We start from the raw sequence: 27,667 nt of genomic DNA, 5'->3' as shown, positions 1-27,667 counted from the left end.
TTTGTCCGTCAAGCAAGCAATCGCCAGCCATAATTGTCAAATAAGGTCGGCCTGTGGCATCAAAAGCATCACCACTACCAATACCTCCCCACAAAATTCCCCTGCTATTCAGAACTCAGGGTTCTTCAGCCACCCAAGAAAATATTTACAGGTATCTGTCACATCATCTATCTTATATTTTCAGTTCAGTCACATCACCTATCTTCTTCATAATGAATATAGCATTACAATTCTATATGTTTGCATATGTGTAAGAAAAGCCATTTTGATTTGATTAGATCAGAGCGCATGATAAGAGCTGGGCAGAGTAAATATAGCAAGAAGGAGGGGGCCAAGGAGCCCAATAACAAAATGCAACATCAACATCAGCAGCTGCAGCAACAACAACAGTTGTAGCGCCATGTAATTAGAGCTGATCATCAGAATAAAGATGGTCCAGATGGAGGATCAGTCGGGTTCCCTCCTCCTTTCGGTTCCCCAACTGCTGCATTGGTGGCTGCTCATGGTCATGCCAAGCACACTGCTGCAGAATATCATGATGCAAAATCTGGCCCTCTTTCGCCCGGTGGCGCTGTAGCTTCTCCTATCAACAGATCATGTCTGAATCCCAAGGCTGAGGCTCTGGCTGAGGTACACAGAGGAAGAGTTGAAGCTGAGGCCCAAGCTTATTTGGAGTCTGAGATCCGAACGCTGGAACCCAGGGCTCAAAAACTCCAGGTTAGGGCTCAAGAACGTGTCGAGCATTGGAAGATTAATCCCATCCCCTTCTCTCTGTCTGCCCACCTCATTCTTGTCCGTCAAGCAAGCAATCGCCAGCCATAATTGTCAAATAAGGTCGGCCTGTGGCATCAAAAGCATCACCACTACCAATACCTCCCCACAAAATTCCCCTGCTATTCAGAACTCAGGGTTCTTCAGCCACCCAAGAAAATATTTACAGGTATCTGTCACATCATCTATCTTATATTTTCAGTTCAGTCACATCACCTATCTTCTTCATAATGAATATAGCATTACAATTCTATATGTTTGCATATGTGTAAGAAAAGCCATTTTGATTTGATTAGATCAGAGCGCATGATAAGAGCTGGGCAGAGTAAATATAGCAAGAAGGAGGGGGCCAAGGAGCCCAATAACAAAATGCAACATCAACATCAGCAGCCGCAGCAACAACAACAGTTGCAGCGCCATGTAATTAGAGCTGATCATCAGAATAAAGATGGTCTAGATGGAGGATCAGCCGGGTTCCCTCCTCCTTTCGGTTCCCCAACTGCTGCATTGGTGGCTGCTCATGGTCATGCCAAGCACACTGCTGCAGAATATCATGATGCAAAATTTGGCCCTCTTTCGCCCGGTGGCGCTGTAGCTTCTCCTATCAGCAGATCATGTCTGAATCCCAAGGCTGAGGCTCTGGCTGAGGCACACAGAGGAAGAGTTGAAGCTGAGGCCCAAGATTATTTGGAGTTTGAGATCCAAAAGCTGGAAGCCAGGGCTCAAAAACTCCAGGTTAGGGCTCAAGAACGTGTCGAGCATTGGAAGATTAATCCCATCCCCTTCTCTCTGTCTGCCCACCTCATTCTTGTCCGTCAAGCAAGCAATCGCCAGCCATAATTATCAAATAAGGTCGGCCTGTGGCATCAAAAGCATCACCACTACCAATACCTCCCCACAAAATTCCCCTGCTATTCAGAACTCAGGGTTCTTCAACCACCGAAGAAAATATTTACAGGTATCTGTCACATCATCTATCTTATATTTTCAGTTCAGTCACATCACCTATCTTCTTCATAATGAATATAGCATTACAATTCTATATGTTTGCATATGTGTAAGAAAAGCCATTTTGATTTGATTAGATCAGAGCGCATGATAAGAGCTGGGCAGAGTAAATATAGCAAGAAGGAGGGGGCCAAGGAGCCCAATAACAAAATGCAACATCAACATCAGCAGCCGCAGCAACAACAACAGTTGCAGCGCCATGTAATTAGAGCTGATCATCAGAATAAAGATGGTCCAGATGGAGGATCAGCCGGGTTCCCTCCTCCTTTCGGTTCCCCAACTGCTGCATTGGTGGCTGCTCATGGTCATGCCAAGCACACTGCTGCAGAATATCATGATGCAAAATCTGGCCCTCTTTCGCCCGGTGGCGCTGTAGCTTCTCCTATCAACAGATCATGTCTGAATCCCAAGGCTGAGGCTCTGGCTGAGGCACACAGAGGAAGAGTTGAAGCTGAGGCCCAAGCTTATTTGGAGTCTGAGATCCGAAAGCTGGAAGCCAGGGCTCAAAAACTCCAGGTTAGGGCTCAAGAACGTGTCGAGCATTGGAAGATTAATCCCATCCCCTTCTCTCTGTCTGCCCACCTCATTCTTGTCCGTCAAGCAAGAAATCGCCAGCCATAATTGTCAAATAAGGTTGGCCTGTGGCATCAAAAGCATCACCACTACCAATACGTCCCCACAAAATTCCCCTTCTATTCAGAACTCAGGGTTCTTCAGCCACCCAAGAAAATATTTACAGGTATCTGTCACATCATCTATCTTATATTTTCAGTTCAGTCACATCACCTATCTTCTTCATAATGAATATAGCATTACAATTCTATATGTTTGCATATGTGTAAGAAAAGCCATTTTGATTTGATTAGATCAGAGCGCATGATAAGAGCTGGGTAGAGTAAATATAGCAAGAAGGAGGGGGCCAAGGAGCCCAATAACAAAATGCAACATCAACATCAGCAGCCGCAGCAACAACAACAGTTGCAGCGCCATGTAATTAGAGCTGATCATCAGAATAAAGATGGTCCAGATGGAGGATCAGCCGGGTTCCCTCCTCCTTTCGGTTCCCCAACTGCTGCATTGGTGGTTGCTCATGGTCATGCCAAGCACACTGCTGCAGAATATCATGATGCAAAATCTGGCCCTCTTTCGCCCGGTGGCGTTGTAGCTTCTCCTATCAACAGATCATGTCTGAATCCCAAGGCTGAGGCTCTCGCTTAGACACACAGAGGAAGAGTTGAAGCTGAGGCCCAAGCTTATTTGGAGTCTGAGATCTGAAAGCTGGAAGCCAGGGCTCAAAAACTCCAGGTTAGGGCTCAAGAACGTGTCGAGCATTGGAAGATTAATCCCATCCCCTTCTCTCTGTCTGCCCACCTCATTTTTGTCCGTCAAGCAAGCAATCGCCAGCCATAATTGTCAAATAAGGTCGGCCTGTGGCATCAAAAGCATCACCACTACCAATACCTCCCCACAAAATTCCCCTGCTATTCAGAACTCAGGGTTCTTCAGCCACCCAAGAAAATATTTACAGGTATCTGTCACATCATCTATCTTATATTTTCAGTTCAGTCACATCACCTATCTTCTTCATAATGAATATAGCATTACAATTCTATATGTTTGCATATGTGTAAGAAAAGCCATTTTGATTTGATTAGATCAGAGCGCATGATAAGAGCTGGGCAGAGTAAATATAGCAAGAAGGAGGGGGCCAAGGAGCCCAATAACAAAATGCAACATCAACATCAGCAGCCGCAGCAACAACAACAGTTGCAGCGCCATGTAATTAGAGCTGATCATCAGAATAAAGATGGTCTAGATGGAGGATCAGCCGGGTTCCCTCCTCCTTTCGGTTCCCCAACTGCTGCATTGGTGGTTGCTCATGGTCATGCCAAGCACACTGCTGCAGAATATCATGATGCAAAATCTGGCCCTCTTTCGCCCGGTGGCGCTGTAGCTTCTCCTATCAACAGATCATGTCTGAATCCCAAGGCTGAGGGTCTGGCTGAGGCACACAGAGGAAGAGTTGAAGCTGAGGCCCAAGCTTATTTGGAGTCTGAGATCCGAACGCTGGAAGCCAGGGCTCAAAAACTCCAGGTTAGGGCTCAAGAACGTGTCGAGCATTGGAAGATTAATCCCATACCCTTCTCTCTGTCTGCCCACCTCATTCTTGTCCGTCAAGCAAGCAATCGCCAGCCATAATTGTCAAATAAGGTCGGCCTGTGGCATCAAAAGCATCACCACTACCAATACCTCCCCACAAAATTCCCCTGCTATTCAGAACTCAGGGTTCTTCAGCCACCCAAGAAAATATTTACAGGTATCTGTCACATCATCTATCTTATATTTTCAGTTCAGTCACATCACCTATCTTCTTCATAATGAATATAGCATTACAATTCTATATGTTTGCATATGTGTAAGAAAAGCCATTTTGATTTGATTAGATCAGAGCGCATGATAAGAGCTGGGCAGAGTAAATATAGCAAGAAGGAGGGGGCCAAGGAGCCCAATAACAAAATGCAACATCAACATCAGCAGCCGCAGCAACAACAACAGTTGCAGTGCCATGTAATTAGAGCTGATCATCAGAATAAAGATGGTCTAGATGGAGGATCAGCCGGGTTCCCTCCTCCTTTCGGTTCCCCAACTGCTGCATTGGTGGCTGCTCATGGTCATGCCAAGCACACTGCTGCAGAATATCATGATGCAAAATCTGGCCCTCTTTCGCCCGGTGGCGCTGTAGCTTCTCCTATCAGCAGATCATGTCTGAATCCCAAGGCTGAGGCTCTAGCTGAGGCACACAGAGGAAGAGTTGAAGCTGAGGCCCAAGATTATTTGGAGTTTGAGATCCAAAAGCTGGAAGCCAGGGCTCAAAAACTCCAGGTTAGGGCTCAAGAACGTGTCGAGCATTGGAAGATTAATGCCATCCCCTTCTCTCTGTCTGCCCACCTCATTCTTGTCCGTCAAGCAAGCAATCGCCAGCCATAATTGTCAAATAAGGTCGGCCTGTGGCATCAAAAGCATCACCACTACCAATACCTCCCCACAAAATTCCCCTGCTATTCAGAACTCAGGGTTCTTCAACCACCGAAGAAAATATTTACAGGTATCTGTCACATCATCTATCTTATATTTTCAGTTCAGTCACATCACCTATCTTCTTCATAATGAATATAGCATTACAATTCTATATGTTTGCATATGTGTAAGAAAAGCCATTTTGATTTGATTAGATCAGAGCGCATGATAAGAGCTGGGCAGAGTAAATATAGCAAGAAGGAGGGGGCCAAGGAGCCCAATAACAAAATGCAACATCAACATCAGCAGCCGCAGCAACAACAACAGTTGCAGCGCCATGTAATTAGAGCTGATCATCAAAATAAAGATGGTCCAGATGGAGGATCAGCCGGGTTCCCTCCTCCTTTCGGTTCCCCAACTGCTGCATTGGTGGCTGCTCATGGTCATGCCAAGCACACTGCTGCAGAATATCATGATGCAAAATCTGGCCCTCTTTCGCCCGGTGGCGCTGTAGCTTCTCCTATCAACAGATCATGTCTGAATCCCAAGGCTGAGGCTCTGGCTGAGGCACACAGAGGAAGAGTTGAAGCTGAGGCCCAAGCTTATTTGGAGTCTGAGATCCGAAAGCTGGAAGCCAGGGCTCAAAAACTCCAGGTTAGGGCTCAAGAACGTGTCGAGCATTGGAAGATTAATCCCATCCCCTTCTCTCTGTCTGCCCACCTCATTCTTGTCCGTCAAGCAAGCAATCGCCAGCCATAATTGTCAAATAAGGTCGGCCTGTGGCATCAAAAGCATCACCACTACCAATACCTCCCCACAAAATTCCCCTGCTATTCAGAACTCAGGGTTCTTCAGCCACCCAAGAAAATATTTACAGGTATCTGTCACATCATCTATCTTATATTTTCAGTTCAGTCACATCACCTATCTTATATTTTCATTTCAGTCACATCATCTATCTTATATTTTCAGTTCAGTCACATCACCTATCTTATTAAGTTTAAAACTAGTGTATGACTGTAATTGGGAAATCTGCAAAATCAAATATTTCAACCCAGCATCAAAAATTAATCCAACCCTAGTATCAAAAATTTAACTTACCTCAATCAGAAATGGGAATTACACCAGCTTGATGTTAAATCTGCATTTTTAAATGGTAATTTAAAAGAAGAAATTTACTTAGTACAGCCAGAAGGATATGTAAAGCAAGGGCAGGAACATCTTGTTTACAGATTGAAAAAGGCTTTATATGGTTTAAAGCAAGCTCCCAGGTCTTGGTATGAAAAGGTTGATTCTTTCTTTATAGAGTATGGTTTCCATAGAAGTTTAAATGACCCAAATTTGTATACCAAGTACAATGATCAGGGGCAGATTGTTTTGATTTCTTTGTATGTGGACGACCTGATTATAACAGGAAATATAGTTGATTTAATCAAAGGAATCAAAAGGCTGATGGCACAAGTTTTTGAAATGAAGGATCTCGGAAGCCTTCACTATTGTCTGGGATTAGAAGTATTTAGAGATACTGGGAAAACTTTTCTTACCCAAGGGAAGTATGCTAGAAATTTGTTGGAAAAGTTTGGCATGGATCAGTTTAGAACCGCAGCGACACCTTTGCAGCAAAATCTGAAATTGAGCAGTGATGATGGCACTAAGGAGGTAGATGCCACAATGTACAGACAGCTGGTTGGCAGCCTGATATATCTTACAACAACCAGACCTGACTTGGCATACTCTGTTAGTGTGTTGAGCCAATTTATGTCAAAACCGCTTGAAAGTCACTGGATAGCAGCAAAAAGCGTGTTGAGGTATCTTTGTGGTACTGTTCATTTTGGTATTTTATACACTGATGTATCTAATGTTACTCTAGCAGGTTTTTCAGACTCATACTGGGCAGGTAACCTGGATGATCGGAGGTCCATCACAGGTTATGCATTCAACATAGGTTCCGGGGTCATAGCTTGGAGCAGCAAGAAACAGAGTACTGTAGCTTTGTCGTCATGTGAAGCTGAGTATCAAGCATTGTGTGCAGGAATGTGTGAAGCAATCTGGTTGAGAAGGCTTCTTAAAGATGCAGGAGAAGAACAGAAGCAACCCACTTCCATCAAAAGCGACAACCAGAGCACCATCAAATTGGCATACAATCCAGTGTTTCACAAGAACACCAAACATATAGACACTCAGTTCCATTTTGTTAGAGAAAAAATACAGTCTAAAGAAATTGATGTTGTATATTGTAAAACTTGTGACAATGTGGCTGATATTTTTACAAAGCCTCTTGCTCGAGTGAAATTTGAATTGTTTAGAAATATGCTAGGAGTCCAGGAGAACCCTTTCTCCATTAAGGGGGGGAGTTAAAAATAATTAATATTATTTTTGTATTAATGGAGAAAATGGTTACGTTGTTGTAACTTTCTCCCTAGTTTAGGATTAGTTCCTATAGTTATGGGGTTTGGGTGCAACTTCCTATTTCCTAGTATTGTATTTATTGATGTAATCTTTGATTGATTAATGTATAGAGTGGACGAGAGTGATCTCTCAAGTTTTGTGGGTGTAGTCTCCAGGTGCAGGCCACACCTGAGAGCTACAACTCTTTCTTTTCAATTCTGTTCATATTTTATCTCTATTCAGAACTCAGGGTTCTTCAGCCACCCAAGAAAATATTTACAAGTATATGTCACATCATCTATCTTATATTTTCAGTTCAGTCACATCACCTATCTTCTTCATAATGAATATAGCATTACAATTCTATATGTTTGCATATGTGTAAGAAAAGCCATTTTGATTTGATTAGATCAGAGCGCATGATAAGAGCTGGGCAGAGTAAATATAGCAAGAAGGAGGGGGCCAAGGAGCCCAATAACAAAATGCAACATCAACATCAGCAGTCGCAGCAACAACAACAGTTGCAGCGCCATGTAATTAGAGCTGATCATCAGAATAAAGATGGTCCAGATGGAGGATCAGCCAGGTTCCCTCCTCCTTTCGGTTCCCCAACTGCTGCATTGGTGGCTACTCATGGTCATGCCAAGCACACTGCTGCAGAATATCATGATGCAAAATCTGGCCCTCTTTCGTCCGGTGGCGCTGTAGCTTCTCCTATCAACAGATCATGTCTGAATCCCAAGGCTGAGGCTCTGGCTGAGGCACACAGAGGAAGAGTTGAAGCTGAGGCCCAAGCTTATTTGGAATCTGAGATCCGAAAGATGGAAGCCAGGGCTCAAAAACTCCAGGTTAGAGCAAGCATGTTGATGCTGCATTTGTTTTTGCATTACATTGCAGTATTTATTTGGATTTACTCTACTGTGTGCCATTGAAGAATTTATTTGGATTTTTACTTTGATGCATGCATGGGCTTGTCTTGCCATTTGTCAGAGGCAGTGGACTTGTCATTTGTCAAGGGCAATATATAAGTTTCCATATTTAACGACCCTTATGTTCCTGGGACTCCACAGAAGTGACTCCTTACCAACCTATGTTAATTGGTTTCCTGCGACTCCACAGAAGTGACTCCTTACTAACCTATGTTAATTGGTTTCCTGCTAATGCAGTGGGCTGGGCTTGTCAATTTTCAGGGGCAGTATATAAGTTTCCATATGCTCTATATGTATAGATAATAACATGAATTATAAGATAGATTATGGGGTTCGATAATAATATGAATTATAACATAGTTATGGGGTTAAGTGGAATTGTGGACATTTCATATAGGAAGGTGTTTGCCAATTAATATAGTATCTTAATTTAGGTTTGAAACTAGGTTTAGTTGGTTTAGCAGGATTTGTGGGCAATTGTTTTAATGGGCAGTCCCACTAACTTGATCCAGATCTCCTCTGCAACCAGAAATCTACGTATTCTTTTGATTTGAAAAAGAAAACATAATTTATAATATTCTATCTATCTTCCAGTATCATCAGATTGTACTTGCCTTCCCAGAGCTTATGAATATATCATTTTCCGAAGATATAAAAACACTCTGCATAAGATTGTGCTGGCCTTCCCAATAGCCTATGAATATATTATTTTCCAGAGATATAAATACACTCTGCATGTAAGTGGCATGCTTATAAGTTTTGTATTATTTTCTGGATATGTAAATTCTCTGGGCATATAATTTGTGCTTACAAGTTATTGTATGGTTGATCATGTCGGACATTTTGTTGCAGTCAAAGGCAGAGAGAAAGAAAATGCATGAAGAGGCTAAAGCCCTGGAAGCTCGAAAGAGAGAGGAGGTTAAGGCTGAGAAACTTATTCAAGATGCTGAGGTAATTTTTTACTCTATATGTTTAAAGTATTTATTTTTGTGTTTTAAGTATTTATTTTTATTTAAATTGTCGCCTATGAAAATATTCTGGATTGTCAAAATTAGTAGTTAGTTTCAAATTAGTAGTGAGTTTCAAAATAGCAGTGGGTTTCAAAATTTATTTTTTATACTATATTTATATAGTTTTTTGAAAAATAAAAATTCACTAATTATTTTTGAAAAAATATGGAAAATTAACCCATCTATCAATATTTACCTAATTAAATTTCAGAATATTCTACTATCAAGACACTAATTCTCTTCAACCTTCCCTATTATTACTTCCATATTATTACTGTTTTTTTTCATAGATATCAAGTCATGCAATCTCCTATTTTTTTCTGGTTTAATAGCCTTCAGCATTCTACTGTCAAGACACTTATTCTCTTCAACCTTCCCCATTATTACTTCCATATTATTACTGTTTTTTTTCATAGATATCAAGTCATGCAATCTCCTATTTTTTTCTGGTTTAATAGCCTTCAGCATTTTCCTTGCAGGTAAAGGCCGACAGGATTTTATGCAAAGCTCGAGAAGATGCTAACAGAATAAAAGCCCATGCCAGCGAACAAACCGAAAAGGCCATAGCAGACGCTTATACAAGAGCTGAAAGGGTATGTTATCATAACAGATTGTTCTTATAACAAATGCCATCTCCTTTCAACATATATATATATATATATATATATATTCAATCACTTCAACGCATTTTGCCCATGTCATATATATTCAATTTGAACTTATAGCTGATATTTTACAGTTCATTCATTATGTTTACTGTGAGGACATGAACATATTTTGCAGTGGAAGGCAGAAATAGAAGAAACAAAGCAGAAAGACCTAGCAGAGATCACAGATCGTGTCCATTTGATGATAGCCATTGGAGAACGTCCTTCTGCCCAAGAGCACAAAGGGGTGGTAAGCAGAATGAAGCAAAGTTGGGCATGCCATCCTTGAAGAAACTGTGAAGTCCTGTTATGACAGGAATGCAGCATATGAATATAAAGCTGTGAAGCATTATATGGTCTGGTAATTTATAGCCTCGGCCAGTAGCAGCAGAAGAATCTATGCAAGTTTATACAAAGTTACAAGCTTTGTTCAATACTATCTGTACACATTCTATTGTCTATTCATATATTCTGTAAGTCAGGTGCAATAAAGTATTTTCCAGGAAGAACTAAGGTAGCCCTTTCTCCTTGGAAAGTCTGCGTTGTGAGAGTTTCACTCACAAAGATTCAACTCTCTCTATATATTTGTAACTAGCAATTGTCCCAAAAGGTACAAAGAGAGGCCGATAGGATTATTAAATTAGAATTGTTGAATTTCTCTAGAAGAAATGTTAGTTCAAACCTAACGGATGAGCATTTTGAGCTGGCTGAAATCTACCCCATACTAAACTGTAGAACATCTCTCAATGCAATAATAATATGTAATAATAACAATAATAAAGTGATAATGATCATCAACAGAAAATAATTAAAGAACAAATAAACAAACCAAAAAAACCTGTCAATTCTATTAAATAAAATAGCAATCCTACGTCTAAAATTTTAATATTATAATTAAACAATTACTCATAACATATAAATTTATTAATATTATATTTAAAACTATCATTATACATGAATCATATGTGTTTTTACCACATATATATCATCATTCTGCAGTGACAAAACAAGCACTAGAAACAGATCATAAATAATTAAATGCATCTCTAAGAATTTTTGGCATACACATTTCTTAGACCTATACAAACAAATATGGAGTAAAAAATTACACAAACAAATATGAAATAAAAAATTACATAACCAAACTCTTAGAATTAAAACATAAAACCTTAAAAACAATGAATATATTAATAGGATAAATTGCGTATAAACAAACTGTTCAATAAAAATGAGTCGATCACAGCAATGAAATCTTCCACTCAAGCTTATTTTCTTATAAAATCGGGCAGAATGGAGGCCTCGGTTAAGAAGCAGAAAAAAATCAATAGAATAAAATATAGCTCCCTCCCATGTGACCATGAACTTAAGCTTTTATAGCTAGTAATAGCATGCTACTCAATCTACCAGATCGCCATCAAATGCATCTCTTCTGAATTTTCACGACAAAAATATGCATACCATTCAAAAGCCTCTCCATTTCCTCGAATTTCTCCATTATAAACTGTCAATAGTTATATAAAATGTCAATACTGACCGTCCACTTGAACAAAATAAGAATTAAGTGACAGAGTTAGCATCTGGTGTCAAAATCAATTCATAACTTTACACAGACTTACAAGCAGCATAGCTCCTGTTCATCACTTTACACAGATTACAACAAGCATTGCTTCAAACGCACCAAATGCCCAATCTCTCAGCTATACAACAGATTATAAATCTATAAAGAATTTAGTTTTACTCCACTCCAATAAGGTGTGGAATGTTATATGCACAAGCCAGTACAACTGTTTATAATTCATCACTTGAGTTAATTGCTCAACGCCATGATTAGTGTGAAATGGATGTTATTGTTAAGATGCTATGCTGAAAGAGCTCACTTTCTTTGGTGTTGCAACCACAAGTGGAGCTTCTAGAGAATTTGTAATAGCAAATTTGTCATGCATAAATTTGCTATCCACAATGGATACATCTTTTGGAACAATCTTGTAGCAATAGCAGCTTTTTAGCCCATTCTGGCCCTTGTAACACACATGATCGTTGTTTTTTACTTGACGGAAGTTCCAGATGACAGAAAATTTACCAACAGTGGCAACTACATGGCGCTCCTGCCTTCCACTCTCAGTAACCTGCAGTGATGAAGAGAAATAGATGTCAGAAATTAGTACACTTGAAGAGCTAATAAAGGTTATATTGCAGGCCAATGGTCCTATAAGTTCAATTGCTACATGTTATGAAGTTGAAGTCATTTTTTGTGTACCTTATCCCTTCATAGACAATTGCTAACTTTTAATACATTATTATTTGTTTATAGTGGTGATATTGAAAAAGCATATGGCCAAATTTTTGTGTATCTGTAAGGCCATGTTTGAAATTTGTGTTTGGGAGAATCAAGACCTATTAAAAATTAATGGAACAGTTCGGGGAATTCATTTTTCTTGAAAGAAAGGTGATGAGCCATGTAGCAACAAGCTGAGAAGGTTTGCCAAGTAAAATAGGATGTTTGGTCTGAAAATTAAAGATGTTATTTTAAAGGCCCCACAAATTACTGGATATTCAACCAGATAATTCGACCAAGCAACAAAACGTTGAAATTCACCATCTTGTGCCCGTTGAAGATCTCAAACTTTGGTTCCAGGTGCAGAGGCTAATTTATTTTAGAAAAGGGTAATTGCATGTCGGCCGCATTTCCATACCATTTCTGTACCAGAAATATTACTGTCCAGAAACGACACCAAATTTGGATAGTGCAGTTCATTAAGAGAAACGGATTTGTTGTACATAAAAAAGTCTTAAACTTTGAAAGAAGTCCCCAAAAGTATTAATGAAGTTCTGAGCAACTTAGGTACTTTGTTTTTTATTTTTCATACAATATCACTGCTTTTCAAAACATCATAGTCTAATTCTTCTATGTTTGGTTCTTTCTCAAGCATATTTTTTTTTTATCAATTTTGTCTGGAATCCAGGTGGGATTTATTGAAATCACAAGTTTGGGCCGTGAAGGCGGCTAGTATCCCAAGGGTTTTTCAGGGCACTGAATTGATTTGTGCATTCAAAAATGAATTTTAAACAACAACAAATCACGATATAGTCAAAGATTGTATCACTAGATTCTGTTTGGAAAAACTGGGTTTTAAGCGAATTGAATCCATTTATACATTAAAAAAAATAAAAATTAAACAGCAACCAATAACAATCTGGTCAAAATTTGCATCTCCGAATTCAGATGAAAAAAAACTAAAACTTAGAATAATTAGGCTGTGCCCTTTCAAAAAAACTTTGCTGGTTTAGAAAATGCTTAAATGTGACCAAACACTAGTACAACCCCATGGCTAATAGCTGCCCTGGCTTATAGAAATTTGTTCAATTTTTGGTTTACAATTTTTTTTTTATCAATTTTGTCTGGAATCCAGGTGGGATTTATTGAAATCACAAGTTTGAGCCGTGAAGGCGGCTAGTATCCCAAGGGTTTTTCAGGGCACTGAATTGATTTGTGCATTCAAAAATGAATTTTAAACAACAACAAATCATGATATAGTCAAAGATTGTATCACTAGATTCTGTTTGGAAAAACTGGGTTTTAAGCGAATTGAATCCATTTATACATTAAAAAAAATAAAAATTAAACAGCAACAAATAACAATCTGGTCAAAATTTGCATCTCCGAATTCAGATGAAAAAAAACTAAAACTTGGAATAATTAGGTTGTGCCCTTTCAAAAAAACTTTGCTGGTTTAGAAAATGCTTAAATGTGACCAAACACTAGTACAACCCCATGGCTAATAGTTGCCCTGGCTTATAGAAATTTGTTCAATTTTTGGTTTACAATTTTGCGAGTGCAATGGATAGAAACATTCATTAATTTACTTTTCATGAAATGGAAACCAATGATTTTCAATACATACTTTGAAACAAGTAGTAGTTGGAGTTCAAAATTGAACAGGACATTAAAGTCAAATAAACAACATAAGGGGAAGAAAAAAATACAAATCAGAAGACCAAAATGCATATTAGTAACACTTACCCAAGAGAACTGACCACCATGGAACTTATCCTTTCCAGCCAAATGTGCATCCACTGGAGTAAGCTTGAGCAATCTCGAAGCTGGAATCTTGTGCCCCTTTCGCCCAGAAACTCCTGTCTTTGACTGTCCATCTTTAACCGTGAAGACAGTACTGATAAGAATAAGATAGGTATTAGTAGTCCCAAGAATCCACTTCGCATCATAAGTAACATCAACATGTGTGATCGGTGATCCAAGAGCTGGAAACGCTGTTTTTGCCACCCGCATAGATGTTTTCCCATAAAGCTGAATCTTCCCATCATTGGATCCAATCACCACGCATCCATCCCCAGTAGTTGCAAAGCACTGAAAATTTGTACCTCTCGCAAATTGATGACCATTGGCCCAATTCGAAACCGTGTTGTCAGACTGTTGAACAATACCATGCCTATCCCTCATATCCCACCTGCACAGCCTATTGTCATCAAGCCCCATGAAGGTCGACTCTGCAGCATCCAACTGTGCACCCTTGCTAACATTTGTAATATCCCGCATCGTGATGGGAGTCCCATCCTTCTCAAACTTCCATTCTGCCACAACCTGCCCAGTCTCAATATCCAGCTAGTGAACCCTTGCAGCATGAGGCTTGCCCTGCTTGGCAGGGCTCATCAACATCATATTGGTCTCTTCTCTCATGAGAAGACCCTTCTTTGGTGTAGAGTAATAAGACCCATCACCCCCCAAATCCCCCTACCTGAACTTCACAGACATGCCCTTCCCATGGATCCCATGGTGCAAATTCTTGGTTGCCTCAATGCCAGTCTCACCGACCAAAAAGCTATGACCCAGGGCACCGATGGCCAAGCTCTGTATACCACCATTAGTAGCCTCCTCAATCTCTTCATTCAAATCCCTATCCTCGTCCTCCAGCCCCAAGCTCTCCTCTGCATCTTCCCAGACAAAATCATCTGCAGTCTGGGGATTAGCCCACCCCAAGAAATCCTTCCCAAACACCTTAACCTTGTTTTCCTCAGTAGCCTTGAGCAAATAAGTATTCTCAAACATACAATTCTGAAACTCTGTAACAAAATCCATGTACCCTTCACGATACAGAAGGCCACCCCATATAGTCATGATCGAAGCCAAGAAGCAGAAAAACCCATTCATAGATACAACAATAACGTGCACGCTAGGAGCTATGATAGTCCAATGATCTGACAGGTTTAAAGCATGGGAAAATCAACCCTCAAGAAGCCACAAATAACTTCGCAATAAAATATAAAATATAAAAGCCTGCATGCCGCCTTCTTCATTTAAGAGTCTTCAGCGCTGGAAACAAATCATTACCTATTTTCCAGATAATTCATAGTAAGATTAAAATTGGCTATACCATAGTATGAAGTCAGCCCCGCTAAGACAGATAAATGTACATTGAGAAATCTTACCTCCAAATCCTGGAATAATCCCAAATTGAAGTTCTGGAAACCCAAGCTGTGCTTTTGGGGTTGAAATACGAGCATGACAAGACTGTGTAAATTAAATACATCCATGATAACTCAAAACATGTAAGTTCCCAAAATTCCCCTTCCAAAACATAAAATTACAAGAGATGGACAATCATTGCCACATACCATTGCTAATTCTAATCCACCACCAAGCGCAAGCCCTTGAATAGCAGCTACGGAAGGTTTCTTAGCCTCTACAACAACACCAAAAGGCCAAAAAGGTCAGAGCCAGAAAAAAAGTTCCATCCTAAAAACACATAGAATCCTTTTCCAAACTTTCAGGGGTGCCTAAACATCCATCAGAATCTTAATTTTTTTATGTTAACAATATCAACATATCCAGCTACATATTACAATACAAGAAAACATGTAGAATCCTTTACCAATACATTGATGAGTTCCTAACTATGCTATAAGAATGCTACTTTTAACTGTACCATCAAATCCAACTATACTCTACAATAAGCCTAGGTATCCATATTTTGGCACATTCCTAGAAAAGCTCAAAATGTCAAGGGTATGATAATTTCACTTTATAGTATTCAAATAACATATGGAAAATAACGATCCAACAAAATGTCTTTTACAAGAATTGATAATGTTTTTTGAAATGACAAGTCAAAGTAAAAGCAACATTCCTCTATCTTATACATTATTTGTGGATTTGATAATAGCTAACATTCCCGAGATACAGTACCCCCACTTCAGCCTTACATATCACCAACAACTTGCAACTTTAGTGAAAACAAAAAAAAAGCAACATATATAACAAACGCCTACCTTCAATAGTATTGATCATAAGATCAACAGAAACTCTACCCAAATGTGACAAGTTCCCTGCTAGATACACAGTTACAGAGACTTGAACAAAATAAGAATTAAGTGACAGAGTTAGCATCTGGTGTCAAAATCAATTCATAACTTTACACAGACTTACAAGCAGCATAGCTCCTGTTCATCACTTTACACAGATTACAACAAGCATTGCTTCAAACGCACCAAATGCCCAATCTCTCAGCTATACAACAGATTATAAATCTATAAAGAATTTAGTTTTACTCCACTCCAATAAGGTGTGGAATGTTATATGTACAAACCAGTACAACTGTTCATAATTCATCACTTGAGTTAATTGCTCAACGCCATGATTAGTGTGAAATGGATGTTATTGTTAAGATGCTATGCTGAAAGAGCTCACTTTCTTTGGTGTTGCAACCACAAGTGGAGCTTCTAGAGAATTTGTAATAGCAAATTTGTCATGCATAAATTCGCTATCCACAATGGATACATCTTTTGGAACAATCTTGTAGAAATAGCAGCTTTTTAGCCCATTCTGGCCCTTGTAACACACATGATCGTTGTTTTTTACTTGACGGAAGTTCCAGATGACAGAAAATTTACCAACAGTGGCAACTACATGGTGCTCCTGCCTTCCACTCTCAGTAACCTGCAGTGATGAAGAGAAATAGATGTCAGAAATTAGTACACTTGAAGAGCTAATAAAGGTTATATTGCAGGCCAACGGTCCTATAAGTTCAATTGCTACATGTTATGAAGTTGAAGTCATTTTTTGTGTACCTTATCCCTTCATAGACAATTGCTAACTTTTAATACATTATTATTTGTTTATAGTGGTGATATTGAAAAAGCATATGGCCAAATTTTTGTGTATCTGTAAGGCCATGTTTGAAATTTGTATTTGGGAGAATCAAGACCTATTAAAAATTAATGGAACAGTTCGGGAATTCATTTTTCTTGAAAGAAAGGTGATGAGCCATGTAGCAACAAGCTGAGAAGGTTTGCCAAGTAAAATAGGATGTTTGGTCTGAAAATTAAAGATGCTATTTTAAAGGCCCCACAAATTACTGGATATTCAACCAGATAATTCGACCAAGCAACAAAACGTTGAAATTCACCATCTTGTGCCCGTTGAAGATCTCAAACTTTGGTTCCAGGTGCAGAGACTAATTTATTTTAGAAAAGGGTAATTGCATGTCGGCCGCATTTCCATACCATTTCTGTACCAGAAATATTACTGTCCAGAAACGACACCAAATTTGGATAGTGCAGTTCATTAAGAGAAACGGATTTGTTGTATATAAAAAAGTCTTAAACTTTGAAAGAAGTCCCCAAAAGTATTAATGAAGTTCTGAGCAACTTAGGTACTCTGTTTTTTATTTTTTCATACAATATCACTGCTTTTCAAAACATCATAGTCTAATTCTTCTATGTTTGGTTCTTTCTCAAGCATATTTTTTTTTATCAATTTTGTCTGGAATCCAGGTGGGATTTATTGAAATCACAAGTTTGGGCCGTGAAGGCGGCTAGTATCCCAAGGGTTTTTCAGGGCACTGAATTGATTTGTGCATTCAAAAATGAATTTTAAACAACAACAAATCATGATATAGTCAAAGATTGTATCACTAGATTCTGTTTGGAAAAACTGGGTTTTAAGCGAATTGAATCCATTTATACATTAAAAAAAATAAAAATTAAACAGCAACCAATAACAATTTGGTCAAAATTTGCATCTCCGAATTCAGATGAAAAAAAACTAAAACTTAGAACAATTAGGTTGTGCCCTTTCAAAAAAACTTTGCTGGTTTAGAAAATGCTTAAATGTGACCAAACACTAGTACAACCCCATGGCTAATAGCTGCCCTGGCTTATAGAAATTTGTTCAATTTTTGGTTTACAATTTTTTTTTTATCAATTTTGTCTGGAATCCGGGTGGGATTTATTGAAATCACAAGTTTGAGCCGTGAAGGCGGCTAGTATCCCAAGGGTTTTTCAGGGCACTGAATTGATTTGTGCATTCAAAAATGAATTTTAAACAACAACAAATCACGATATAGTCAAAGATTGTATCACTAGATTCTGTTTGGAAAAACTGGGTTTTAAGCGAATTGAATCCATTTATACATTAAAAAAAATAAAAATTAAATAGCAACAAATAACAATCTGGTCAAAATTTGCATCTCCGAATTCAGATGAAAAAAAACTAAAACTTAGAATAATTAGGCTGTGCCCTTTCAAAAAAACTTTGCTGGTTTAGAAAATGCTTAAATGTGGCCAAACACTAGTACAACCCCATGGCTAATAACTGCCCTGGCTTATAGAAATTTGTTCAATTTTTGGTTTACAATTTTGCGTGTGCAATGGATAGAAACATTCATTAATTTACTTTTCATGAAATGAAAACCAATGATTTTCAATACATACTTTGAAACAAGTAGTAGTTGGAGTTCAAAATTGAACAGGACATTAAAGTCAAATAAACAACATAAGGGGAAGAAAAACAATACAAATCAGAAGACCAAAATGCATATTAGTAACACTTACCCAAGAGAACTGACCACCATGGAACTTATCCTTTCCAGCCAAATGTGCATCCACTGGAGTAAGCTTGAGCAATCTCGGAGTTGGAATCTTGTGCCCCTTCCGCCCAGAAACTCCTGTCTTTGACTGTCCATCTTTAACCGTGAAGATAGTACTGATAAGAATAAGATAGGTATTAGTAGTCCCAAGAATCCACTTCGCATCATAAGTAACATCAACATGTGTGATCGGTGATCCAAGAGCTGGAAACGCTGTTTTTGCCACCCTCATAGATGTTTTCCCATAAAGCCGAATCTTCCCATCACTGGATCCAATCACCACGCATCCATCCCCAGTAGTTGCAAAGCACTGAAAATTTGTACCTCTCGCAAATTGATGACCATTGGCCCAATTCGAAACCGTGTTGTCAGACTGTTGAACAATACCATGCCTATCCCTCATATCCCACCTGCACAGCCTATTGTCATCAAGCCCCATGAAGGTCGACTCTGCAGCATCCAACTGTGCACCCTTGCTAACATTTGTAATATCCTGCATCGTGATGGGAGTCCCATCCTTCTCAAACTTCCATTCTGCCACAACCTGCCCAGTCTCAATATCCAGCTGGTGAACCCTTGCAGCATGAGGCTTGCCCTGCTTGGCAGGGCTCATCAACATCATATTGGTCTCTGCTCTCATGAGAAGACCCTTCTTCGGTGTAGAGTAATAAGACCCATCACCCCCCAAATCCCCCTACCTCAACTTCACAGACATGCCCTTCCCATGGATCCCATGGTGCAAATTCTTGGCTGCCTCAATGCCAGTCTCACCGACCAAAAAGCTATGACCCAGGGCACCCATGGCCAAGCTCTGTATACCACCATTAGTAGCCTCCTCAATCTCTTCATTCAAATCCCTATCCTCGTCCTCCAGCCCCAAGCTCTCCTCTGCATCTTCCCAGACAGAATCATCTGCAGTCTGGGGATTAGCCCACCCCATGAAATCCTTCCCAAACACCTTAACCTTGTTTTCCTCAGTAGCCTTGAGCAAATAAGTATTCTCAAACATACAATTCTGAAACTCTGTAACAAAATCCATGTACCCTTCACGATACAGAAGGCCACCCCATATAGTCATGATCGAAGCCAAGAAGCAGAAAAACCCATTCATAGATACAACAATAACGTGCACGCTAGGAGCTATGATAGTCCAATGATCTGACAGGTTTAAAGCATGGGAAAATCAACCCTCAAGAAGCCACAAATAACTTCGCAATAAAATATAAAATATAAAAGCCTGCATGCCGCCTTCTTCATTTAAGAGTCTTCAGCGCTGGAAACAAATCATTACCTATTTTCCAGATAATTCATAGTAAGATTAAAATTGGCTATACCATAGTATGAAGTCAGCCCCGCTAAGACAGATAAATGTACATTGAGAAATCTTACCTCCAAATCCTGGAATAATCCCAAATTGAAGTTCTGGAAACCCAAGTTGTGCTTTTGGGGTTGAAATACGAGCATGACAAGACTGTGTAAATTAAATACATCCATGATAACTCAAAACATGTAAGTTCCCAAAATTCCCCTTCCAAAACATAAAATTACAAGAGATGGAAAATCATTGCCACATACCATTGCTAATTCTAATCCACCACCAAGCGCAAGCCCTTGAATAGCAGCTACAGAAGGTTTCTTAGCCTCTACAACAACACCAAAAGGCCAAAAAGGTCAGAGCCAGAAAAAAAGTTCCATCCTAAAAACACATAGAATCCTTTTCCAAAATTTCAGGGGTGCCTAAACATCCATCAGAATCTTAATTTTTTTATGTTAACAATATCAACATATCCAGCTACGTATTACAATACAGGAAAACATGTAGAATCCTTTACCAATACATTGATGAGTTCCTAACTATGCTATAAGAATGCTACTTTTAACTGTACCATCAAATCCAACTATACTCTACAATAAGCCTAGGTATCCATATTTTGGCACATTCCTAGAAAAGCTCAAAATGTCAAGGGTATGATAATTTCACTTTATAGTATTCAAATAACATATGGAAAATAACGATCCAACAAAATGTCTTTTACAAGAATTGATAATGTTTTTTGAAATGACAAGTCAAAGTAAAAGCAACATTCCTCTATCTTATACATTATTTGTGGATTTGATAATAGCTAACATTCCCGAGATACAGTACCCCCACTTCAGCCTTACATATCACCAACAACTTGCAACTTTAGTGAAAACAAAAAAAAAGCAACATATATAACAAACGCCTACCTTCAATAGTATTGATCATAAGATCAACAGAAACTCTACCCAAATGTGACAAGTTCCCTGCTAGATACACAGTTACAGAGAATTGAATATGAGCAAACATGGAAACCTTTGAAACAATTTGCAACAGAATTTGAATTTTGTATGAAAACTTAGTTTGGCATACCAGTCTGTTGTACTTCCTGGACAACGTTGATGTCAAAACCACCTGAGAATATGCTTCCATTACCTAACAATGCCAAAACAGAGACATAGACATGAAATCATCTCGATTTTTGAACAGAAGCATTTACATCTCTCTATATATATGAATATATATAAAGATTTATAACACCATTGAACATCTAGTACAGTTTCCATCCCTTCTACAAAGTTGCATATCAGTGACAACAATGGCCTTCACATCATTTCTCCTCATTGCTTTGTCATATTTTTCTTTCAAGCCTGCAAGAATTGTAAATAAAACCAATTGAATGGTTACTACAGATATTAAGTTAAATGGTAACACATATGCTAATGCATTACTTACACCCAGATATCAACACACAAATGCGTATGTCATTAAGCCTTCTCTTTCAATGAACATAAAATTATGACGTAGTCAACTACTTACTGGACAGTAATATGATGAATTTGGTAAGGTTGACCTATGATTTCGAATTGGTATGTGCAAATTAGTAGGCCTTGGAGGATTGGTTTGCATTTTATAATCATTTTAATTTGACCTTATCTGTCCTATCCTCATATGGCAGAGCTGATATCAGTTTGCTTTGGGAAAAAGCCATGATGCCCTTTATTTCCAGCCACAGCACAGTTTCTTTACTGCTGAAGCATTTCTCAGTTTCAATTTGCCTACTGGTGCATGTGATGCTGTTTGCAAGGCATAGGAAAATAAACCTTTTCTGCCACTCCCATGCCATTGCTGACTTGTTGTGGCCCATCAAGGGTGCTCTTGCTGGCTGGGGTCTGATGGACTTGAGTTGTCTCAAATCTGCATATCCTGTGGGGATGTGGTGTTTCCCCTCACACCCCTTCAACATTTTATAGGTAATAGTTAATAGGTTAGTTGTGCTTCCTGACCAGACATATGTCACTCCTTCGCATGATGCCTGAAAAGTTGCAAAGGAATAGTTTGATTTTTGTTTCACTACCAGGCACATGCTGCACTCTTGCATGAAGGCATGTGTCTTCATTAAGGGGTGCAATTTGATTGTGTCTGGACTCTGTACAGCTGTGTTTTGTACGTTACCTGCCCTTTATATGTTTCTATGGGAAAAGCCTTTCTGCTATCTACCTTTTTTGCGTAATATGTTCATTGTACTGTATATTTTTTTATCGATAGAACTTGGAGGCGTGTTTAATATATACATGTGTGCACTATCTGGGCACAGACGGTTTCTAATCCTAACAGGCATGCTCCTCCCTTGAATGAGATTTGCCAGGTGTGGCTCTTGACTATATTGAATATTATTGAGGTATGCGGATTATGGTATGGTCCTGGCAAGTTACCAGTTCTTCGCTCAAATGTGTGAGGGTGGGTAGAGCTTCTTACAAGGTTTACCATCCAGGTAAAGATAATATATTCCCATTTATGAATAAATAAAGGAATTTCTTTAACCTACCGGCAGATTATGGTATCGTGCTGGAAAGGTACCAGTTCTTCGCTCAAATGTATGAGGGTGGGTAGATATCCTTTCCAGGTTTACCATCCATGTAAAAAAAATAAGTTCCAGATATAGAATAAATAAAAGAAATTATTTGATTTTATGACGTTTCTCACTGCTAATAATGTGTACTTAAATTGAGGAGGTAGTGCATCAGATGGATGATCTGTGAAAAAAAAATTAAGCTTACCTGACTCTGGAGAAGAGTGTGGTATTTCTGTAATAGTCCAATGCTTCATCCATAAGCTTCTTATGCTCCTTCGAACCTTCAAGAAGACCCCTGAAATAACCCCTGTTCTCAAAGCTTCTCCTAAATGCCTCCCATCCAATATCTCTACTCCTCGCTGCTTTCAGTGCCAAGCTTTGGACTTTAGCAACCCCTGAGCCACTTAGTCCGAGTTCTGCATTCTCCATCTCTTACTGATAATGTGATCTCTATTGATACATCATCTCAAATCCACAACTTATCTTCATACCCAGTTCCGCCTCCTTGTAATTTGGAGACGATAGAGGTGGTATTGGATAGCAACGCGGTGCCTGAAAGGCTTGCTGCACGAACTGAGCATACATGGCCCTTGACATCCTCATAGAGACATCTACCATCTCCTTATTGCACAAAAACTTCTCCATCCGAGATGCCGCCCTCATGGAATCCACGTCCCGTTCATAAAAGGCCTCCACCGCCTTAGAAATCAAGTGCTCATCGTGCTTCAAAACCTGAGCCATGCTCAGAGAAACTTGAACCCTGACCCTATGCATGTTAACCCTAGCTTTATCGGGATGACCTTTAATACGACTGTTTATAGCGTTCTGAACAACATCGCTAGCTCTGGTTTGCACAAAACCACCCGTGAGAGCCCGCAAGGAGTCCCATACTGAGGGTTTCACCGGCAAATGGAACGGCAACCCGCGAGTTCGAGTCCCGGAGATTGGAATTGAGAGTACAGGGACACGATGAGGTTACAGCGGGTTGAATGATTAGTGTTGCCATATATAATCCTTATCGAAATCTGAAATTGTGTCTAGACATTGTACCTGGAGTTCTTTCAATCGGGACTCGGTTTCTTCGGCTGACATCGAGTCTGGTAATGCGAAGTCCGGGAAAATGGCGTAGAGAAGAGTGTCTGTAACAAATTTGGAGATATTTCTGCCGACTTCATGGGTGAAGATTCGAGACCGCCATGGAGAAAGGCACGTTCACCGCACCACACGCAGGTTGGGCACACGTTCCACAATAATAGCGCACACAGTGGCATAACAAATGTGAAACTGCAAGATGCAAAATACCCAAATGTCAATTTGGCTGTTAATGACAGGTGTCAACGTTAGAATGAAAAGGACGACGAAAGTCTGTTCCAAAGGAAGGCCTCTCGGCCTAAATATTCAGATTATTGATATAAATACTAAATAAGTTTTAGGTTTACATAATAGAATTATATTGCAGTGGGAAGTGTATTTTCTTGAATTTGAGTTTTATTAAAAAAATAGTAATATATGATGAGATATAGTAGTTTTGTTAATTTATTGCATTGCAAGGTAGTGAAATGAGAATTTTTTTATTTAATTATTTCATTGAATATGGATTGAGTTTTTGTGTTAGTAAAATTGTTTTGATTTAATTATTGACTGTGTTAATGAAAATGTTTTGATTAATATTAAGAAAGGATGAAATTAATTTGTTTATTTGTGTTGAGTATAGATTGAGTTTTTGTTTGAGATGGTATTAGAGAAAATAATGTTAAAATTTACATTGATTCTATGGTTTAGTTATCAAATATATCCAAGTAATTTCTACAATAATATCTTTTATAATTCTAGTATATTTATTTTATTAAGATATCTCAAAAAATATTAATAGCTTGAAAACTTATAAAGGGTTTATTATTAAAACCTAAAACATATACTATCTTGAAATTGAGAATTCCAAATAACATTTTTATTTTATTTTTGTCTAGGTCAATGCCTTTGTGTATAGGGAAAATATGTCTTTGTGTATAGGGAAAATTGTGATTGATTCTAATGATAACTACAACCATCTTTCTTAGCTCATAATGTTAATGTTAATTTAGGGATGACATTTGAATAACCTTTCTCATTTCGTAGTGTAATTTAGGGATGACATTTGAATAACTTTTATCATTTCATAGTGTAATTTAAGGATGGCATTTGAATAGCTTTTCTCATTTCATAGTGTAATGTAGGGATGACATTTGAATAAGGAATACTATTATGATTGTAGAAATAAATGTATAGATTCAATATTACTCATGAAATTTGCTATAACACAAGACTTGAAGCTATTCTACTTATCTGTTATTCACCATCTAGAACAAGAATCATAGACATGCAAAAAGAAACATCACACATGCACACAGATTTATCTAGGGGAAAACCACTGTTCAAAACCCCTTATTATCTATATTGCATTAATCAGAGAATAGAGAAAAAATATATGTTTGCTCAAGCCTGAGCACACCCTGCAAGTGTATTGTCTATCCCTTTGCCTGACTGACTGACTCTGGCCAACACTTACCCAATTTTCAAGCCCTCCAGGCTCCTATTTCCTTGCGTTGTTTCCTTGGGAAATTGACTCCTATTATTTAGGAATTTCCCACTCTGGAATTAAGTGTGGTTGAAGTTCCACTTCCACAACTTGACCTTTGCTAGTTCTTCTAACAGTTAGAACTAGTTAAACTGACAATAACTCAAATTAACTGAAATAGATTGATACATATTAGCAATAAAACATACTAGACTGAACTCAAGCTTCCCCAATTCGAAATAACTGAGATAACTGAGTGACAAGTGTCATGTCATCTCAGTTAATTACCTCCAAGGCTAAAATAGAAATTCAAATTTTCTCTAATTTGAGCAAGGCAAAGCCAAACTGAGATTTTCTTGCTACATTTTCAACACCCCTCTCAGCAAGAAAGGGATTATCAACCACCCCTATATTTTGACAAGGCCTTTATCAAAATATTTGCATCTTGTTCCTCTGTTGGAATGTACTGCAACAATGTAATTCGCATCTGCACACAATCTCATAGATGGTGATATCAGATATCAATATGCTTGGATCAACTGTGAAAAACATGATTCTAAGAGAGTTTGATACAACTCTGATTATCACAGTAAATCACTGTAGGATCCATCATCTGACCAAACAAGCCAACAAGTATTTTTCTCATCTAGATCGCCTCACATGTTGCTTCACTTGTAGTCATGTATTCTACTTATGTTGAGTTGAGTGCCATTAATCTCTGCTTCTTGTTGTACCAACAAACTGTTGCAGACCCAACACTGAAAATTCCACCTGATGTACTCTTATGGTTTGATGGACTTCCCACCCAATCTGCATCGGTGAAGCTACACAACTTCACTCCCTCTATCCGTTTGTACCAAAGTCCAAATTGGGTAGGGCCTCTGAGGTACCATACAACATGCTTTGATGCCCTCCAAGACTATTTGGTTAGCCTAACCATAGCTTGACTCAACTCGTTGACTGCATACCACATGTTTGGTCGTATGTCCACAAGATACATGAGTGAGCCCACCAACTACCGGTAAACAGTCACATCCACTTCATCACTTGAAGTGGCACCCTCTATCCTCATTTGGTCATTAGAGGAGTCTCCATGGTTTTATATCTGTCTATGTGGAACCTCTAAAGTATCTCATTGGCATACTTGCCTTGAGATACAAACAATTCCCCATCACCTTGCCATACTTCCTATCCAAGGAAGTAATGCATGAGACCCATGTCCATCTCAAATTCTCTTGCAAGGTCCTCCTTTCAAGATCTAATCAACTGCTCATCACCAGTCAGGATCAAGTCATCAACATATAAAACAATAATCAACAATTTACCTTCTACCAAAATATGGTAGAGGTTTGCATCCACTTCACTTTTGGTGAATCCCAAACTGGTGAGATAGTTATCGATCCTAGAGTACCAAGCACAGGGTACTTTCTTGAGACCATACAATGTTCACTTGATTCTGCACACATGAGACTCTCGATCAAAAGTATTGAAGCCTTCTGGTTGCTCGATATATACCTCCTCCTCAATAACACCATTGAGGAATGCAATTTTCACATCCATTTGTTGGATCTTCCACCCCATCTATGCAGCCAAAAAAAGGATTGATCTGATGTATGAGTACCTTGCTACAGGAGCAAAGGTCTCCTCATAGTCAATCCCCTCCACCTGAGAGTACCCCTTGCCCACAAATTTAGCCTTAGACATTTCTATGCTTCCGTCTGTTGTTTGCTTCAACTTGAAGATCCATCTCGAACCCACAACTAATTTGTCTGCTGGTCTTGGGACAGCCTCCCAAACATTGTTCTTCATAATGGGATTCATACTCCTCCACTAATGCATCAACCCATAGCGGTTACTCTAATGATTCCTCGAAAGAGGATGGCTTAGTCTCTACTAGCTCAGTCATTAGAGCCATATAGCCAGTGTACCAATCTAGTGATCTTCTCTGCTTGCACTCATTTGAAGGAACACCCACATTCTCCCTCACATCTTGTACAAATATCTCAACTTCTTTGGTTCTCTTCCTGCCTTCTGTGGATGGTTCTTCTTGAGTGGTTGTCTCCACTTTGTGCTCCTCAACTTGTGGTTGCTCCACAACATCCTCATGCTCCTCCTTTGGAGCTAAAATCTCCTCCTCCAGTGGGATCTGAAGCTCCATCTCGAGAGAGAACTGCATGGCTTTTTCTTCATCAAATTTGACATCTCGCCACAAAATTTTCATTCTGAGGGATGGAAAATACACAAGGTAGTTGTGGGGAGTTTTTGTGTAACCCACAAATACCCCCAACTCTGTTGTTGGCTCTAGCTTCTTCCTTGATTCTTTAGAGACATGGCAATAGATTAAGGCTCCAAAAATCTTGAAGTGCGACACATTTGGCTTCCTCCTTGAGAAATCATCCTTCAGTGTGATCATGCCAAGAATCTGATGAGGACTCCTGTTCTGCAAATATACTATTGTGTTGCATGCTTCTTGGTTGTGGGTTGTGGGGTGTTGTCAACTCTCATTGAATGCCTTCTTTTGCACATAAGTTTTTGAACTCATTTGACATGTACTCACCTCCATTATCACTCTTGAGAGCCTT

At 39.0% G+C, this 27,667-nt stretch overlaps 1 protein-coding gene and 2 pseudogenes across 3 annotated transcripts; 1 reads left to right on the top strand and 2 right to left on the bottom strand.

Moving 5' to 3' along the window:
• Positions 1-5,022: 5,022 nt before the first annotated feature.
• Positions 5,023-10,341, top strand: LOC149164711 (uncharacterized). The gene is made up of 4 exons (XM_089429583.1): positions 5,023-5,451; positions 8,967-9,065; positions 9,604-9,717; positions 9,908-10,341. Exons 1-4 carry the CDS (start codon positions 5,023-5,025, stop codon positions 10,058-10,060), a joined length of 795 nt encoding a protein of 264 aa, XP_089285709.1. The 3' UTR covers positions 10,061-10,341.
• Positions 10,342-11,247: 906 nt separating this feature from the next.
• On the bottom strand, positions 11,248-16,108 carry LOC149164710 (protein CYPRO4-like; annotated as a pseudogene). Its single transcript, XR_016260718.1, has 5 exons — positions 16,057-16,108; positions 15,403-15,470; positions 15,217-15,298; positions 13,793-14,985; positions 11,248-11,897 (listed from the first exon to the last, which is right to left on the bottom strand). The product of XR_016260718.1 is annotated as a protein CYPRO4-like (transcript).
• A 303-nt stretch (positions 16,109-16,411) lies between these two features.
• LOC149164709 (protein CYPRO4-like) lies at positions 16,412-21,060 on the bottom strand (annotated as a pseudogene). Its single transcript, XR_016260717.1, has 6 exons — positions 21,046-21,060; positions 20,883-20,939; positions 20,229-20,296; positions 20,043-20,124; positions 18,619-19,811; positions 16,412-16,723 (listed from the first exon to the last, which is right to left on the bottom strand). The product of XR_016260717.1 is annotated as a protein CYPRO4-like (transcript).
• Positions 21,061-27,667: the final 6,607 nt, after the last annotated feature.

Source organism: Pinus tabuliformis, chromosome 5_1, assembly GCF_031772625.1.
Source record: "Pinus tabuliformis cultivar Carrire ecotype Pingquan chromosome 5_1, CPIR1, whole genome shotgun sequence".
NCBI classification, from domain to species: domain Eukaryota; kingdom Viridiplantae; phylum Streptophyta; class Pinopsida; order Pinales; family Pinaceae; genus Pinus; species Pinus tabuliformis.
This window is presented reverse-complemented; position numbering and strand designations above follow the sequence as displayed.